General features: G+C 42.8%; 1 protein-coding gene across 1 annotated transcript in view; it reads right to left on the reverse strand.

The window, feature by feature from the left end:
• Positions 1 to 19,558, reverse strand: part of ZNF462 (zinc finger protein 462) — a 152,067-nt gene that overhangs the window by 67,176 nt on the left and 65,333 nt on the right. The window contains 3 exon segments of the mRNA XM_043870545.1: positions 9,290 to 9,481; positions 14,708 to 14,826; positions 18,482 to 18,585. Of these exon segments, the coding sequence (XP_043726480.1) occupies positions 9,290 to 9,481; positions 14,708 to 14,826; positions 18,482 to 18,585 (415 nt within the window).

Here is a 19,558-nt window from a genome sequence, read left to right on the forward strand (position 1 = left end):
CGAGTGCAGAGAGTCTAGCATTATTGGTGACCCTCACGTCTCATGTTATACATTGCCATAAGGCTGTTCTTTAATCTAGTAGGTATTACTCTTGTAATCAGAAGGAAAAAAATCTATGTAGGCATCTTAAAAAGGGATAACTTAAAAAGGGAAAAACTGCCTAGTTTTAATGCACACTCATTTTTGAAGACACCTACAGGTATCAGCATGATGCACCCATAGTTTAAAAGTACCTTCCACTTTCGAAGGGGACAAGGACCTTGATGCTGGTCTTCCTTGGTTAGCCTGTCCCTTAACAATTCAAAGGCCTCTTCCTGGTGTTAATTACCCTTACAGTTTGGTTCTACCTCTCATCACCTTGCCAATTACCCACCCAACAACTTCCCTACAAACCCCTACTCTAGCCAGACTGATCTCCTGGCTGTCCCAGGACCCCCTTTTGTAAGTTTGCTTGCTTTCTGATACTCCTCCTACCAGAATGGACTTCCATTCGGCTGTAAAATTCCTACTCGCCCTTCAAGGCCCAGCCTGAGCCCCCACGTCTGTCAAGAGGCTCTCCAGGACTTATCAATTTCTCCTCTTCTCCGTGGCTACAGTCAATAAAATCTGCAAGCAGAATATCTCATTCATTATATTCTGCTCTTTTAACTTACCTCTGTGTCTCTATTAACTTAGGCTCTAACAATAAAATTTGGCCTCACCTTCCTTTGGAAACTTCCAGCTCCCCCAGACACATAAGAAGAGTTGTGTCTTCATCACTCTGGCTCATTTACAGCTACGTGTTTCTGCTGCAAGTCTTTGATAAAGTGGCACAAAGGTTAAGGGCATGAGCTTTGGATTCAGACAAGGTCCACCACATATGAGTTTTGTGACTTTGGGACTCATCATTTCAGCCCTCAAGGTCTCAGTTTCCATCTCTATAAAATAAGGCTAATAATTTGTACCTCTGACTCATTAGACATATTAAATCTGATGGCAAATTTAAGGCAATCAGCAGAATAAAAATTGTAATAATTTTATCACTTCAAAACAAAGTGACAGGCAGAATCCTTATAAAAAACCAGAAGGGTTGACTTTAAAACTAGTTGGGGGGGGGGGCGGTGGGAAGTGGAAAACCAGCAGTGCTAAAAATCAAGGACTACAGAGAAGGTTTAGAAGGAAGGTCCCGCCTTGCTCATTGTGGTGATCACGGAGCTTTGCTGGAGGGCTTACAGAACACGAACACAAAAGATGACATAAGGAGGGTGGCTTACACAAGGCATGTAAGAATATTCTTTGTTCCTAAGGAGCTGGAGAGCCTCGCCCTGGAATGACTTCTCCAAGAGCAGTGAACAGGTAAATAATACCTTAGCTGGGCCCTGCCCTCTTAGCCAAACACCTGCTTTGGGTTGAGCCTGATGACTCTGAAACTAGTTACAAAGTAGAAGAGCCCTCTGGCAGGAACATGGCCCTTCCTGGGCAAAAACAGCAAGGGACTGACTTCAGTAAAAGGCAAGCAGAATTGTTCACACCTGAACCTCTCCCATCATTTTGGCCATTCTTTATCTCACTATTTCTAAGTACCATCACTGGAATTTTTCTATTGGATATTATTATTTAGGATTATGAATGAATGAAAAAACATGTGCATCATTTGGACATGCTGGGCCATATAATCAAAACTCACATAGTTTAGAAGATAAATAATAGTTGTTTGGAAAAGGTTATTTCTGGCATCTTCTCATCTCAGCTCTGAGAAACCATTCTTTTTCACATGCCCATCTTGGTCAGGACATACCCTCTGTTCCAGCAAAGCTGTCCCAGGATTTCTACTGCTTGAATCATGGCTCACACATACTCGTCCTCCCAGATCCAATACTTGTGTAAAATCCTCTAGCGCAGAACAGAATTTGGAAGAGAGAAGAGGATCTATGAATCACAAGAAGTCTCAAAAGAGTTTGAGGGATTTTACATTCAATATAATTGCACTAAAACATTTAGCTCTGGTTCCAGGGGGAAAAAAAATCGAAGTGGGCAATGATAAGACAAAGAAAAATTCTTTCTTTCAAAAAAGAACTGAGATTAATAATTTAAGATGATTTGACTAACAACTGAATGTATTTTCTGCCAAAGAATTAATTTTTCTTCCTTTTAGATATTTCCTGCACTGAGGTTCTGGAGGACCTTAAGGTAATCTCCAACCAACAGTAAGCTGTGGAATTATGCAGCAAATTCTAGAGATGCTGGGAACTAGCTCTGAATGAGTTGGGTAGTATATGCTTGTATTTCTGATGAACAAATGTTTTTCTTGGCATGGGAAGAGGGAGATGGGCAAGTTGACTGAGTTCCCAGGACATGGAAAGCTTTCATTTGAAATGTTTTTTCCATCCTTGGCACATGAAACTGTGGCTAATTCAAAAAGTCACAGAAATCTCAGGCAGGTGGGTTTCTTGGGAAGGGTCTATCACATGATATTCAACTTTAGGGCAGTGATAATTTTGGAGGCTTTCTATTTGCTGACAGGGGCAAGGTCTAATAATTTAACCACCAAAGACTTTTGGATGTCAAACGGAAGATGCGGAATCACCTATACCGCTCTGCACGCCTGGACTTACAGATGTCTTAGGTCTTTATAGGATAAATGCCATTTTTCATAATAAGCATTAAAGTAAACTCGAGATCACATTTTAATGTAGAAATTCAGATGTCAAAAATGGAAGGTTAGTGTTCTCTGGCCAGATAATTTTGAGACCAGCAGAACCTATTAAAAATTATGGCCAAGCCATTAAAATTATGTCTCGTATCCCATGTGCTAAAAACGATGTAAATCTTGGTACTTCACAATTATTCACTGGAGAGTCTCTGTTCCGTTATTGTCATTTTTAAAGAAACCACCTCTTCCTTCTTTCACTCCACGAGAAATCTGATTGCAACTGGAACCTGTGTGGAAGGTTCTGATGCCCTAGCAACTAATTGGATCCTCTTAAAGGTTGAATTTTATGTCTTACCTATTTAGAAATCTGAAAAGCTTCTCTTCAAAAAGCAGGCATCTCAGATCTTAATTTTTAAGTGTCAAGTATTGCTGCAGTCAAGGTTAAATGAATTGATGGTTTGGCGCTAGACTGAATACAATTCTTAGAGAAGATTTTCTTTTAAGCTTAAGTGTAATTCACACACTAATATTTTAAAGCTCTACTTAATGTCTTACATATCATATATGAAACAAAGAATGTATTTAGGTCAAGTTATATTTTAAGTGACCTCTAGGAATAGCCTATATGTTAAATATAAAGGTCTATAATGGCATTTATTAAAGATGGGATTAATTTCATGGGTTCTGCTATAATTTTTTCCACTCACCATTGTAGGGGTGAGTGACAAACTGCACACAGGGCAAATCCATGTCCATGCTCATGCCTTTGCATATAAAGTTTTATTGGAACACAGCCATGTCCATTTGTTTGCATATTATCTATGGCTGCTTTCCCATTACAATGGCACTGTTGAATGGTTTTAACAGAGACTCTGTGGCCCACAAACTTGAAAGTATTTTCTATCTGGCCCTTTACAGAAAAAGTCTGCCAAATCCTTGATTTATAGCTTGTAGAAATCAAGCAAAACAAGCCTCCTCTAACTCATATATTATGTTAAAAGACTGGCAGGCAAAATTTTTAAGGAGAATAAAAATTTTTCACTAATCTATGAGTTTTGTTGGTTAGTTTCACTCTATAGCTTCTCTGAATTGGATTTAACTGCAACCACTGTATGCTTTTGGACAAAGACACAGAAAAAAAGCTACTCCATTCCAGGGTCAAATGATTATGTGTACTTGCTCTAAGGGGCTCTGCTACCAGGGGACTACGCTGGTAAATGTCCCCAGCGCCACCACTCTTTCTGTCTCCTCCTGAGGACTGGAAAGGCTTACAACTTGTCTCAACGTGCAGTTTCCCAGTTCTACAGAAGGTCTTGTTATCCAGTGAACAACAACAAAGTCGAAAATACTCTTTGTCAAGGAAGATTGTTTCCTCTTGGCAGACTGATGCGTCAAAGTTTCTGTTAGAGCAATCCCTACGGTTACATCTTTGGATCATTTATCTTTTGAACTTGCCTCTTAAATGCAAATGAAATAAACTTACCCTTGTACAGCTTGGTTCTGTGGAGTTTGTCAGACATGTTAGGAGACTCAGTACAACTAACTGAATTGCAAACTATGATGCCTCCAAGAAATCGTTAGCCAGTTAAAAGAAGTCAGTATAATCATCTACCTAACTATTTCCACTGGAAAATTAGCGGAGAGAACCAAAAGCATATCCACAGGTACAAATGAACACCAAGAAGATCATCAGTGGATGAGTAATCAGAGTATCCAATGGCTGGTAAATGTCAGTCTTTAGCAGAAGTTAAAGTCAGAGACTGGCAGACGGAAGCACACAGGAAATTCTTCCAAGCTCCCAGCAGAGCTGCTTCGAATGCACAGAAATGGAAATGACGACCTCAGGTGCTGGGGGCAGTTAGTACAGAGATGGTTGCAAACATAAGGATTTGTTGGCGAGAACATGCAGGATGGAGAACGTGTGACCAAGTGGTAAACTTTGTTATGCGGTGCAGACAACTTGGACTTTGATACGACATGAGAAGTGCCTGTGGTTTTTTGAGGAGAGATGCCCTGATAAAAAATGCTGCTGATCAAATATCATTCTAGAGTTTACAACCGAAACGCCAACTGAAAAATTGTAACAGAAAACCCTTCACTTTATAAAAAAAATTAAAAAATAAATAAATCACGAAGCTCCTTATGGTTTGCTACCAATTCATACTAGCAAAGACATCTCTTGTTGGGTGGGCTATATGGAGATCTGTCTTACAAGGAGGTTTTCATGGCCAAAAGTTCTGGGTGTTTTCCCTAAGTTGCCATTAGGGCACAGGCTAAAAAACTATCTTAATTCTCATATACCTTATGTATTTTGTACATGGTCTTAGGGTCTGATTTTTGTTTCAAGTGCACCACAGTAGCTGCTTCCTAAAGCAGGCCATTCTGTGCAGCATAACTGGACAGAGCGAAGAAAGAAACTGAACGGAAGAAAACGATGGAATGTCACCACTGGCCTGACCTCTTACAAAGGATAGAGCTGAATTTCAAAGTATGTATCCACCACCCAGGCCCCGGGGAACTCCTCAGACCTAAACAAATCTCATCATGAAACTACACCGTTCTAAGTTTCTCTCTTGTTTTATATGTATACGGGTATGTGTGTTTTTCTGTACTGAAAGCAATCTAAGAAAAAGCCTGATACAACCCAGTCCTCTATTTTATATGGCAGAAGGAACCCAGTAAACACAAACACAGCAGAACACTTCCTCTTGTTGACAACCTTATGATTTCAACTTAATGCATTGTTTAGAATAGCAATTATGTGTCATTTCCCATTATCTTACACACAGAATCAGCACTGCTTTTCTTTCCAACCACAGATCATGGAGAACACAGAGAGACCACATGCTGGTGAGACATGTCAAGACTGACATCCCAGAGTCTAAGAGTTCTGTTTATGTCCAGAGCAAGTGTGTGGCCAGGCAGTGGGAATGAAATCAGCCCCCCTCTCCCATACCCCATCTTCTCCCGTCTGCCTTCTTGGCTTCCCTCGCTCTCTTGGAGGGCTTCCTTCTCTCCCTTGTAGGGCTCCTCTCTGGATTGGGAGGCAAAGCAGCTTAGGAAGAACCTTCTTGTTCAGCCAGTTTCCTTCTGCTGGAAAAGACTGGCTCACTCTCAAGACTGCAAACATTTGACCACTGCAAACAGCAGTGAGCATGTCAAGTCGTTTTATTCACATGTCTCACTAGAGGATCAGAAAGCCAAGGACACACTGGTGATTTCCCTGGTTTTATGGATCTCTACTCCCCCCAGGCCTGCAACACATTTTTGGTTCTTGTGTTCAGAGCGACCTGGCATCTGCAGTGTGGGAAACCTTAACTGAGAGCCAGCGGCCCCGCAGCTTCTCCCTATTAAAATGTGCAATTGGATTTCACATGCGAGTTTCAAACACCATTCAAGGCGTGATTTACAGGCTACTGTCTAGCCCCACAGCTGTTTTTTTGTCCCCCAGATGTAACCATTTCTAGGAATCCACCAATCGGTTCCCCAGCAAATAGCCTGTCCATTTTCAACCTCTTCTATCATTCTTGGGCATTTTGAATCACACAACACCTACATAGCAAGGATTCAAGAAAATATTGATTGAATGGACAAACTGTTAATTTTTCTTTCCATATTATCCATTAATGAGAAAAGCCCATTTGAAACCTTTTTTCTGTTTACCCCACCTTAAACCTTTAGGTTCATCCCACTTAAACAATCACTCCTGACCCACTGATCCAGATTATTTACATACATTGAAATCAGCACAGATCCAATGAGTTCTGTGTAAGCCTCACTAGAGTGGCCACCCAGAGTGTTCACATTCATTATCCTTTCTTCTGTAGAAAGAGAAAAACACTTTTAAATACTGCAACTTATATCCCTGTAGCTAATAGACTACCTGTGTTACACAGAGAGTTAGCCAACATCATTTCATCATATTTCTGCAACCAACCTTCTCCCAAGGTCCTAACCTTGTCTAGCTTCCAAGAATCAGAAATCACCCCTGAAAAAGTTGAGGCTTCAGGCTAAGAGCTGCGGTTAGTTCAAGACCATGCTGATAACATCTTCTAAACATTTGATTCTGAACTGGGCAGTCAGAATGGCACTGTATTAATTTATGATTCTTCTGTGCATCACACAGCTCCTGGCAGAGAGTACAGGCTCAGAAAGTTGACTGAACTTGACTCTTTTTTAGCCTATGTAGAGGAAGGTAGGGCTTCCCAGGTGGCACTAGTGGTAAAGAACCAGCCTGCCAAGGCAGGAAACATAATGAGACACGGGTGTGATCCCTGAGTCGGGAAGATCCCCTGAGGAGGCCTGGCAACCCATTCCAGTACTCTTGCCTGAAGAATCCAATGGACAAAGGAGCCTGGTGGGCTACAGTCCGTAGGGTCACAAAGAGTCAGACACGACTGAAGTGACTTAGCCAGCACGCTCACAGAGGAAGGTGAGCCATGCACTGAGTGGTCTGCAGGATGTCCATGTGCTGGGGACTAAGACCCACCTTCCAAGGGAGGAGGACAAAGAGAAAAGAAGGTAAAACATGAAGACAAATGTGCCAGGAAAGGCCTTTGCTAGGAATGGTGCTTGGACAGATCTATTTCACCCAAGTGTGAAAGTACTAGTTGCTTAGTCATGTCTGACTCTTTGTGATGCCATGGATTGTAGCCCACCAGGCTCCAAAGTCCACGGAATTCTCCAGGCAAGAATACTGGAGTGGGTAGCTTTTCCTTTTTTCAGGGCATCTTCTCAACCCATGGATCGAACCCAGATCTCCCGCATTACAGACAGATTCTTTACCACCTGAGTCACCAGGGAAGCCCCATTTCACCCAAATGGCTCCATAAACGTAGCTTCCATTTCAGATAAAAGCAACTCATTAACAATCATGTGAATGCTTGTTATCATGTGAAGACCTTACAATGTACATAAAATTCTGTTTTTCCCTTTGTTGCAATATACCAATATCTCCCAAGGAACAGAAGCTCAAGGTGCAAAGGGGACATTTTCTGTAGTGTTTCACATGTGTTCCCCGCCCCTATCTCCCAAGCCCGCCGCCCTTAGCTTTGAGACTCTAAGTTTTCCTGGAAAACAACAACAACAAACAACACAGGCTAAACTGCCACACATCAGCAGAAGAGGTAAGTGTGCTCACTTCATTACGAGCCACCATCGTAATAACAAGCCTTCACTGTTAAACAGAAGTCCTTCAAGATAGGAATACCAGCAAGGAGCTACTATGTTTAACCTGGTGTTTACTGATTGGCAAAGAAAAGGCCACTAAATTCTGCAACTCAACAAAGGGAACTTTTAGTCCCAGGACTTACCTTTCCTTTTCCTCCCAGCTTTCTCTGCTCAGACCTTGTGAATGAAGGTTCATCACTTACTCTTTTGCTAATCAGAGCGTCAGACCACGTGGGCATGCTGGGGCTGTCAGATCTTCAGGTAACCTAAGAAGTCTATCTTTTTAAACCCTTACATTAAATACAAGCCCAAATTCATGCTTCGGCCTCAAAGACCAAAACTGCAATCCAAGGATGTAAACTGCTGCATAAAATGACCACTTATTAAATGTATATCTTTTCTCATTAATCTCTCAAGGCCATCAAGGGGTAGGTATCATCATCCAATTTGACCTTTGAGCGTAGGAAGCTAAGATTGCCCAGGAAAACACAACTGGCATTGAGAGAAGTAAGACTCAAAGCCAAGCCTTTGTTCCCAAGAGCCCATGAACTTTCTTGCCAGCCCACTAAGCTCCTACCAAGGACGTAACGACAGACCTTGCTTGGGAAACAGTCCGTTCCCTGACCTGGGAAGGTTTCAGGCTGGCGGTAGATAACCGGTTACCAGAGATGCTGAAGAAGGCATTCAACACCAGGTCAGGGAAGAGAGCAGCTCCTAGCTCTCCCACCTCAGCAAGACTCTACAGACTTCTTCCTCTCCTAAGCCTGTGACTCTGCAGTCATCTGAGGTGAGCAATTAACACCATTCCGTTTCTTGGGTTGATCAAAACCAACCATGCTTTGCTGGGCTCTCCCACACCGGCCATCTCGCTCTCATTCTCTCTGGCGTACACCTTTGATTACACGGCCCATGAGGAGACTCCCTCCAGGGCTTCCCGGATGTAGCCTGAAGCTCCGAAAGGGGGCAGTTACTCCCTCCCTTCAACTGATGCTTCCTCATCAGTCTTCAGCCATAAAAAATAAAAAAAATCACAAGGTGACTCCGAAATGACACATCCCCACCATTCACCCTTTCCATCCCCGCTCTGAATTGTGTTAATGTATACATCTGGTACCCCCAAACACTTCACAGCATACATACCAATAAATAATACCAATAAGTAAACGAAGGAACACGCCCAGTATTCCTCACGGTCCTGCGCTCAGCCACCGCGGAAGAACTCAACACGAACCCAGCACACACGCGCTTTCCACAAGCTGCACACACATACGTGTAGACACGTCTTGTCTCGGAACCAGAGAGATGCTCACCGAGTTCACTTCGCCCTCCACCTCCAACGTCTATACTGTTCCAACCTTTTCACGTTTCTTCCTTCACCTGAACCATCAGGTTTTCATATACGATTTTCTTCTAAAAAGAAGGCCTGGCTGTTAATCCCCGTCCACCCCCGCCCCGATGGTGGATGCCCGCGTCGAAGCCCGGTTTTACCATTGGAATCTTCCACTTCTTCGGCCGGGGTGGCTTTTTGGGAGGCGTGGTGGGCGTGCGAGGAGAGGAGGCTGACAATCCGCGGCCTGGGGAGGGTCAGGGCTTTTCCGTGGCCCTTGAGGGAGTGTTCCTTCAGCTGGCTGATTGTCATGGTGGAAAAGGAGCACCACGAACACTTGTAGGCGTGCTCACCTGGAGGAAGACAGTGGGGGCGCCAGAGGAGGAGGAGGGGAGACAGGAGGAAATAACTGCGGTGAGTTCATTCACTCATAGAGCACGCCTCAAGCTGCCTGCTCTGAGGACCCTCTCAGACCAACCCCTTGGCAACAACATCCCCCCAACCCTCCAGCATCAAGTGACCTGGTCCCTCTTCACCCCATGCTCAGTTTATGGGAAGGAGCCTACAATGGACTCCCCAGCAGAGCCTGAAATCAAATGTCTAGCTAGCTCCCTCAGAAAGTCTTCCCATCTCTCTCCCTCTGTCTGTATAACAGAAATGACTGTGTCCGTTTTCATTTCAGCCTTTGCATCATCCACAGAAAATAATACACTTCATTCTTATTCCAAGGGTTGATGGGTGGCTTTCCCAGCACCAAGTCCCTCGGTGCAAACTATTGTGCCATCCTCGTAACTCACTTCCTTGATGACTGACTCTAGGCCTCCTGGATTTCACACATCCTATATGTGGGGTTTTCTTTGGACCCGTTCACAAACTTGAGAACACAACTCTATTTCCCTATCTGATCAACAGTACAGAAATGGGTCAAAGTGATTTCTTAAATGACAGAGGTGTATACATATATAAAAATGTGTGCATCTGTGTGTAGCTCATATATTTTAAAATTTTTAATTTTATATTTTTATAAAATAAATATTTTATATTTTCAATATAAAGGGCATTTAAATAGAAATAGCTCAGTTGGTGAAGAATCCACCTGCCATGCAGGAGACCCCGGTTTGATTCCTGGGTCAGGAAGATCCACTGGAGAAGGGATAGGCTACCCACCACAATATTCTTGGGCTTCCCTTGTGGCTCAACTGGTAAAGAATCTGCCTGTAATAGGGAAATCTGGGTTTGACCCCTGGGTTGAGAAAATCCCCTGGAGAAAGGAAATGCTACCCACTCCAGTATTCTGGCCTGGAGAATTCCATGGACTGTACAGTCCTTGGGGTCGCAAAGAGTCAGACACAACTGAGCGACTTTCACTTCCCTACGTAGAAATAAGTATTTTTTTTTAATTCAAAATAATTTTCATTGGAATATAGTTGATTTACAATGTTGTGTTTCTGTTGTACAGCAGAGTGAATCAGTTATACATATATCCACTCTTTTATAGACTCTTTTCCCACAAAGGTCATTACAGAGTGCTGAGTGGAGTTCCCTGCACTAAACACCGGGAGGTTCTTATATGTAGCGTGTATATGTCAGTCCCAATCTCCAATTTATTCCCCCTCTTTCCTTGGTAACCATAAGTTTGCTTTCTAAAAGTACTTTCCTTTTAACTGTTTTTATACCACTGAAATACAGCACAGATCACTATGATCAAGTTAAATGAGAGTATGATTTACTTTTGCCCTAAGCCAGCTTTTAAATGAACTGCAGGGTGTAAAATGGGCATGCATACCTCATTGGACAGACAAACACTGGTACAATCAACTCAGAAAGCAATTCTGCTTTTAACAACAATAAGTTTAGAAAGCTCAGGCCTGAAATTCAGTAATTCCACTTCTGAGAGTTTATATTAAGGAAATATCCTTTAGTACTTAGAAATCTCTATTTAGAAATATATATTATTTATGCTTAGAAAAGGGATGAAACAATCTAAGTCTCCAACCCCAGGGAAATGATTAAGTAAATGTGGGTATATCTTCTTGATAAATTACTATTCATTAAAATAAATTCTTAAAGAGTTGGTCATACACAGGAAAATAAACTTCTGATACTCAGAAAAATAGAAAGGCATAATACATTAAATTATAATCATAACTAGGAGAAAAAATTACAGAGGAAATGGTTGAAAGGAAATATTATCAAATATTAATAACAGTGGTCTTTAGATAATAAGGTTGTGAATGGCTACTACATTTCTTCTTTTATTTTCAAATTTTCTCTAACGAACATGTATTTTTTAAATTTATTTTTAAGGTAAAATGTAAAATCCAGAGTACAGGACCAGTGAATGTGAACTGAGGACGATGCTGCTAATGTGCTACAGACAAATTGCTCACTATAGCAAAGCAAGGAAGATCAAGTAAACTTCCATCCTTGCTTTTACCCTGTTGTGATGGTTACCTTCCTGCCACCTAATTACTAAGTGGAAAATTACTAAGTGGCTTCACGTGAGGCGAGGCCAGCATCCAAAGTCCTGCATTCAGCCTCCTTTTTACAACTGATGACCCCCACAGCGTGCATTTCCAAGAAAGCCTTGAAGAGACCCACACAAAACCTTGAATGATGCAACATGCTATAGCCCAAAGCAGAAGGGAAGCTCAAAGAAGTCAGAGGACCCAAACAAGAAATCAGTCAATTCCACGCTCCTCAAACCATGACCTGGGAGCTACAGGATAATGCTGGGCATGAACAATGATATTTACTAACATAATAAATATAGGGACCTCCCTGGTGGGGCCCAAGTTTGATCCCCGGTCAGAGAACTAGATCCCACATGCTGCAACTAAAGATCCCTCATGCTGCAACTAAGACCAGGTACCGCCAAATAAATAAACACTTTAATAAACAATTAAAATAATAAGCATAATTGTCATTTTATATACTACTGCTCTTCTTATTTCACTTCTTGATTTTTCAGTGCAAAGATGGCTATGTGAACCCTGGTGGGTGGTCCTAAGTGGCATAACTTGAGAGAGACTTCCAATCCAGGTATCTGGTTAGTACACACTACTTTTTGCCCTTTAAAATAAAATACTCTATTGAGTAGAACAGACAAGTCAAGAGTCTTTTTGGAAAATGATTTGACTTGAGCCATGTCATAGATACCAAGGTTGCAAGATACCAAGATGTCCAAGGTGTGCAGAGGACTAGATAACATGGCTCCCACTCTCTCTGGACGCTTTCTTCTTGCCAACCAGTGAGCACAGAAAGCCAGTCTGCTTGGTCAGCTCCAAGAATATACGCTTCAGCTCAATGCCCTAGAGTCAGTGTGTAGCCTGTGGCACTTTATTTTAAAGTCCTTCCCACAGGCCAAATCACTTACCCAACTCCCACTGGTAAAGTGTTTTTGACAAGGCCGAGATCTATAGGAGAAACTTCTGAGGATGGTGTCCCAGCTGAATAATTTACAATATACACCAGTTAGAAAAGAATGGCTTGATCCCCAAAACCTCTTACTCCTTGGACTTTAGTAAAATGTTCTGGGAGATTTAAAAATACTAACAGAAAAGAGCCTATACAGCTAATCTGCCGACCACCCCCCCGCACCCCGACACCTGCTGTGAACTTAAAGCTTCAGTAGTTTTACTCCATTAAGACAGTTCAACAGAACCCAACATTCAGGAAATAACAAAGAGATGGTCTTATTTCCACAGGGATGCTGTTGCTGCTGCTAAGTCGCTTCAGTAGTGTCAGACTGTGCGACCCCAGAGACAGCAGCCCACCAGGCTCCCCCGTCCCTGGGATTCTCCAGGCAAGAACACTGGAGTGGGTTGCCATTTCCTTCTCCAATGCATAAAAATGAAAAGTAAAAGTGAAGTCGCTCAGTTGTGTCTGACTCTTAGCGACCCCATGGACTGCAGCCTACCAGGCTCCTCTGTCCATGGGATTTTCCAGGCAAGAGTACTGGAGTGGGATGCCATTGCCTTCTCTGCCACAGGGGATGAAGAGATGACCAAAGTGAAGGACTTGTGTTCTGGGCAGTTTTCATAGCCATACAACAGAAGTTAATAAATGAGACGGAAAAGTTCTAGCTGACTGAAAAATTTAAAGCCAGAATTCATGGTGGGGAGGGGTGGAAGGGAGGTTCAAAAGGGAAGAGATATTATGTTTATATAGGGCTGATTCACTTCATTGTATAGCAGAAACTAACGCAACACTATAATGCAATTATACACCAATAAAAAAGTAAAAAATAAACTAGAATTCAACTAGTATTCTAAATACCTTAGCTGAGGAAACTCATGGAGGAGACTTGATCTCTAGAAGAATCTCCGATAGTATCAGTAGCTATTCTAAAGTTGTCTGTTTCCCCAACTTCCCCCTGCGTTTGAAGCAAGTTCCTCAAGGGCTGTGGACACCTCTGAGAGGGACCAGAGGCGGCGGTAGTCGGGCTTCTCAGAGGACTGAGGAATCATGGGAAATGCCCCCAGGCCCCCCCGCCACTGCCTTTCCTACTCAGGCTTCTTTCCTCTCTCGGCCGAGTTCTGATTAGCTATCTGTGGGCATCTCCATCATACGCCAAGTAGAGAAGAGCAAAACAGAGAGAGGTAGCAACATGTGAGTGCAAGGATGTTTGGTTTTTGTTCTGGAGTCAAATTCTCAGTGAATGGGTTCTGTGGCTGAGAAAGTGTTAAGTGTCAGTCGCTCAGCTGTGTCCAACTCTTGCAACCCCATGGACTGTATAGCCCGCCAGGTTCCTCTGTCCGTGGAATTCTCCAGGCAAGAATACTGGAGTGGCTAACCATTCCCTTCTCCAGGGAATCTTCCTGACCCAGGGATCAAACCCGGGGCTCCTGCATTGCAGGGGGATTCTTTACCATCTGAGTCACGAGGGTGGCCATGAGCAGGACACAATTTTGAATCTCTGTAGCTTCACCTGAGGAGTGAAGAGTGACAACAGCATCCACCCTTTAGGGCTGTTTTGAGGATTAAATGAGATGATGACTATCACATCTTCTTAGGGCAGAGCCTAGTCGTTAAGGGATGTTCATGAGACCAGCCCGATGAGAAGACAGAGTAACAGAGGTCAGCACAGCTCCTGGACACTCAGGACCCCAAGGTCTCTTCTTATCTGGGACATGGAAATGCATCTAAGGGCATCTCAGGAGAAATCTCAGATATCCTGATTTCTCTCTGCCCCTTTCAACATTTCTAAGACTATAACTTTATTTTAGTTGGAAATTACTTTTAGTAGATGTACCAATTCTTGCACTTCCATTAGAAAGTCTAGGTAATTTAGATATTTCTCTTAAAAAAACAGAACCCATGAGTAGCAAAAATCTGTTAATGGATACATATTAGTTGAATGAACCAACTATGACATGGGTGACATGGGGCTTGGTATTATTTTGCCTTTGGGGCCATTCTTTAATTTTTCTTTATTAGATTGAGATAAAACTGAATTCATGACGATTTCAAAGAAAACTTATTCTCATGTGTATGGAGCAAGAGACTTAAAATTTCACTCACTAAAGACCACTGGATTTCAAATTCAGAGAACTAGTGTACAACGAACAACAACTCACCAGCATGAGCTTTGAGGATGTGTGTCTTCAGCCGGCTGTTGTAGGAGGACTTGAAGGAGCAGAGTTTGCATCGGAATGGTTTATGGTGTCCGTGGTGGGTTTGCATATGGCGATCCAAACTGGATGTAGAAGAGAAGAGAAAAAAAAAAAAAGGAAATGACAGGATTAAAAACAGCATCCAACATTTTCTCATTGCCCTTTTCCAGAAATCCCATTTCTAAGCTGTTCAAAGTAATTTTGTTACTTTCCAAGGATGGCACTTAACCGGAAAAAAAAGATTGGCAAGAGCTGGGGAAGCTAAAGGAAGGAAGAAATCAAAAATGTTTTTGGATTGAGAGACATGGCAATGGAGACAGGTCTTGGTAGACTTATTTTCCCTTCTCTAAAGCATTGCAAAGTAGAAGAGGACATCCAAAAACAAAAGGTAAAATACGGACAAATTAGTTTTCTGCAAAGTCAGTGAGGAGTGTCTATCAAAGAGGCCTTGAACTTATTCCCCATCTTCCCCCACAAAATGAGATTTAGAGAAACTTTGTATGTAAAAAGGGCTGACTTTCTTCTTAAATCTTAATTCCACCATGAACACCTGTGCAGGGCAGGGAGCTTTCAAAGTGGCTGAACTATCTGCGATGGGCTGTCTGTTTCCACAGTCTTTATAAATATGGAGGCCCAAGGCAGGCAAGTTTATGGGAAGCTGTATGATCCAAAGGCTGGCCTTGCCTTCTGATAAAACCATGTTTGCTGTATACCAGTCTTTCAGAAGCAACTTATACAGAAATTATTATAATGAACTCCCAGTATTTCATAATAATTACTACTGTTAAAAAAATAATAAATCTACCAAACAAGGTGTGGGAAGATGTTCTAATTTGTATCAGTGCCCCAGAGAACTAGATTCCATTCTAAATGACTCATATGGGAACGGTACTTCTTAGCATTTAAATATATAATGTTCTCCCAAGCTCCCAAGCAGCACTTTCCATTGCCTCAGGACACCTCCTTCTGGACGTCCTTCAGCTATCTTAAACTCAACCAACCCGAAACAAAAGAGGCAGTTTTGTTTTGTTTTTTTTTAATCCAAAACAAATTCTCTTCATTTCCTTGTTTTTAGAAAGAGCACTTCCATGCTGTCAGTCAACTGGACTGGAAACCTCCATGTCATTTGCACTGTACTCTGTCCAGTCTCCCCTCCAAGAAGTCAATTTTTCCAAGCCATGAAGATCGTCCTTCCCTTAACTGTTTCCCAAGTTCCCTTCTAACCCATTGGCTCAGCTATCTATCATGAGGCTCCTACTTGGTCTCCCCCATTTTTCCCCCCAACTCAAAAGCACAAGCGATGCAGTCAGACTGCCTGGGATCAAACACCAGCTATTACTCATAAGCCAAGTGGCCTTGGGCAAGTTACACAACTTCTCTACGATAAAAGACCTGACTTCTCTTTATCCATAAATGGAGATAATAATGGGACCATACTTCATAGGGCTGTTCTGAGAATAAAATGAGATAATGCTTGAAGGTACGTAGCACACTGGCACACAGTGAGGCTTGACAAATGTCAGTGATTAAGATGTCTACTCATTACCAGTAACGTAAATTACAAAGCATGCATTCCCCATTCAAAGACCCCAAATAGGGTCTCAAGTATTCAGACTTTACCTTCTACTATATCACTTAAAAATTAGTCCAACCAAGGACTTCCCTGGCGATCCAATGGTTAAGACTCCATGCTTCCACTGCAGGAGGCATGGGTTTGATCCCTGGTCAGAGAACTAAGATCCCACATATCTTGTGCCCCGCCACCCCAAAAAGTCCAACAGGACCACCAGCTGAGTGCCTCTGAGCATCACCTTCTTCCTCAGGACCCTCGTCTCTCATCTTTCTTTCACGCTATGTGTTCTTTCCAAATTCTTCAAGTCCTACCTTCCCACTTGAAGACTTGACTCAAAAACTCCCTGGTTCCATAAAATCCTGATTCTTCAAAAGTGGATGTACCATCTCTCTTCTTTGAAACTTCGTAGCATTTTATTGATACATTTTTTAAAGACATGTGCGTTATTTTGCCAAGTCATTTGTATGCTTCCTTTACTTATAACTCAACTAGACCCTGAGTTCCTTTAGACCACCAACCATGTCCTATTCATGTTTATATTCCCCCCAAAGCATTTACAACAGAGCATATTCATTTATTCACAACAACTTACTGAGGTTCTGTGTGTCAGAAAAGAGAGTCACTGTCCAACAAACATGTGTTGAACAGGTGAGAACTACACTAGTTTGAGGCCAGAGCATGAATCTGATGACGAAGATTAGATACTAGGTCCTGTATAATCATAAAAGCCATTGCAACCCTCCCTAACCTCGGTAGAAGCATCGCCTCTTCTTGCCTTTCAACAACCACTAACTAGCACTTTATCTTTTTGAAGAAGCAAACAGCCCATCATTTATTTTCAATTATGATAAAAATAAACAGCATGTCAGCCTCACAATCAGCCCCCTTCATCCAAGACTATAGAACATGTTATTGAATATTTCTCGCTCATACAGTTGTGAGAGAAAGGCAACAAAAGGTTGTTGCATCTCAGAACCATCCCTCTTCCCATCACTCTGAACGGCCTCACACAAAAACCTAATGTGCAATTTCAAAGCTGTGCCAAGTAGTGGAAAGCTCCCTCTGCCAACCCCCCTACATTTCAAACATCTCTCCAGCATCGATAAACTTCTTTACCATTCCAGGTCTTCTTTTTTAAAAAAGGCAAGCAATGACTCTTTGGTCACATGGGTTAACAGTCCTAATTTCACCTCCTTAGCCACTTAAATTTCCCAAATGGAAACTTACTTCCTCATATGATGACTAGGCTCTGGATGAATGTTTGACAGATGCACCAGTAAACTCATGTACTCTCTGATCTTTCCTGGTGTAGATCATAGCAATTCCTCCAAAACCGTCATTTTTTTAAAATGCCCAATTTAGAAAACTCCGATTAGAAAAGATACATGCACCCCAATGATCACAACAGCACTATTCACAACAGCCAAGACACGGAAGCAACCTAGATTTCCACTGTTACATAAATGAATAAAGAAAATGTGGCATATATATACAATGGACTGTTACTCAGTTATAAAAAAGACATTGGCAGCAAAATGGATGCAACTAGAGATGATCATACTAAGTGAAGTAAGTCAGACAAAAACATCATATGATATTGCTCATATGTGGAGTATTAAAAAATGATATAAATGAATGTACTTACAAAACAGAAATAGATTCATGGACACAGAAAGCAAACACATGGTGACCAAAGGGGATAGTTGGGGGGGGTGGGTAGGGAGATTAACAAGTATACACTATTATATATAAAATATGTAAACAAGGACCTATTGTTTAGCACAAGGAACTATACTCAATATCTTATATTAATAACCTATACTGGAAAAGAATCTGAAAAAGAATATGTGTACGTATTTGTGTGTGTGTGTGTGTGTGTGTGTGTGTAACTGAATCATTTTGCTATACACTTGAAACTAACACAAACTTGTAAATTAACTGCACTCTAGTTTTTTTGAAAGACGCTTGATTTTGCCAAGTCTGGCATCAAGTGACCAGTCTCCTGTTCTCAGCCCCATTTGACAGATGGGGTGACTGAGGCTCAAGGTAACACAGCCAGCTCGACAGTGGGCGTGGGCCAGGAGAGGGGTCTTGAGACTCCTGCAGCCGCTCGGGCCCGCCACGGCCCTCCCCGGGTACCACGGGGGCCCTCGGCAAGCACTTACTTGTGCCTGAAAGCGGAAACAAAGGAGCAGTACTGGCAGCTGTACTTGTCCTCGCGGGTAAACATGGCCAGGGCCAGGTGGCTCCTCTCGTGAGAACGCAGCCCCTGCATGGACATCAGGACTCTGTCACATTGACTACAATGGTATCCCCCCGGCCGGGTCTCATCCTCCAACATTCCATCAAGCAAGCAGTGTTCACCATCCACCCGGTCCACCAGGGCGCCAGGGGCATCTTTGGCTGCTTCCAGTCCATCCAGGAACAAGTGGGAAGGGTCTTCAGCCTCCTGCTAAGAGAACCACACACACACACAAGCCCCACCAACAAAATAAATATCCATCATCATTGCCCCCAGCTCTCCTCCTCTCCTCCTCTCCCTTCATTCTCCCAAACTCATCAGCATTTCCTGTTAAGGCGTCCTCCCCTGCCTCTCTGGCTCCCCCTAGAGGAAGGGCACACCCGAATGCCATCCTCATGCAGTGGTGGTGGTGGAGGGCACCATCTGGACATAGGCTGCTACTGTCTGAGAAATGTGAGGGACGGGCTCTCCCACTTTTGTAGATAGTTCACTCCCTTATCGCCCATCATACAGAGAAAATTCTAATTGGGACCCTACTGAAACTGGTACAAAGCAGATTAGGGTTATGGCTCTGAGAAAGGAAGAAAGGCAGGAAGAAGGAAAAACAGAATGGTTTGGGCATTTAGGAGCCTTGGAACACCCTCAGGAGAGGAAGGAAACTGAAAGATCCAGCTGTTTGCCACCATGCTCATCTCCAGCCCACAGATGGTGACGTCACCCCTTGACGGAAGGCTGCTATATAGTCAATACAAAAAATTAAGGAGAAGCCTGGGTTTAAGTTGCTTGTGCTTCGAGGTGGTTCCTTGGATTACTGATTACACAGGAAGAGCTGCTCTGTCTCCCTTGAGCGATTCGGGGACGCAAGGCTGGGACACACCACGATGGCGAGCAAGGACCTGGCCGCTGCTGTCCCAGCACCACTGACGGCTATGTCGCCAGCAGGAAGGCTCCAGTCTTCAATGGGAAAAGCAGAAGCTTTACCTCCAGGCCACGATGGCAA

Source organism: Cervus elaphus, chromosome 16 (genome assembly GCF_910594005.1).
Source record: "Cervus elaphus chromosome 16, mCerEla1.1, whole genome shotgun sequence".
Classification (NCBI taxonomy): domain Eukaryota; kingdom Metazoa; phylum Chordata; class Mammalia; order Artiodactyla; family Cervidae; genus Cervus; species Cervus elaphus.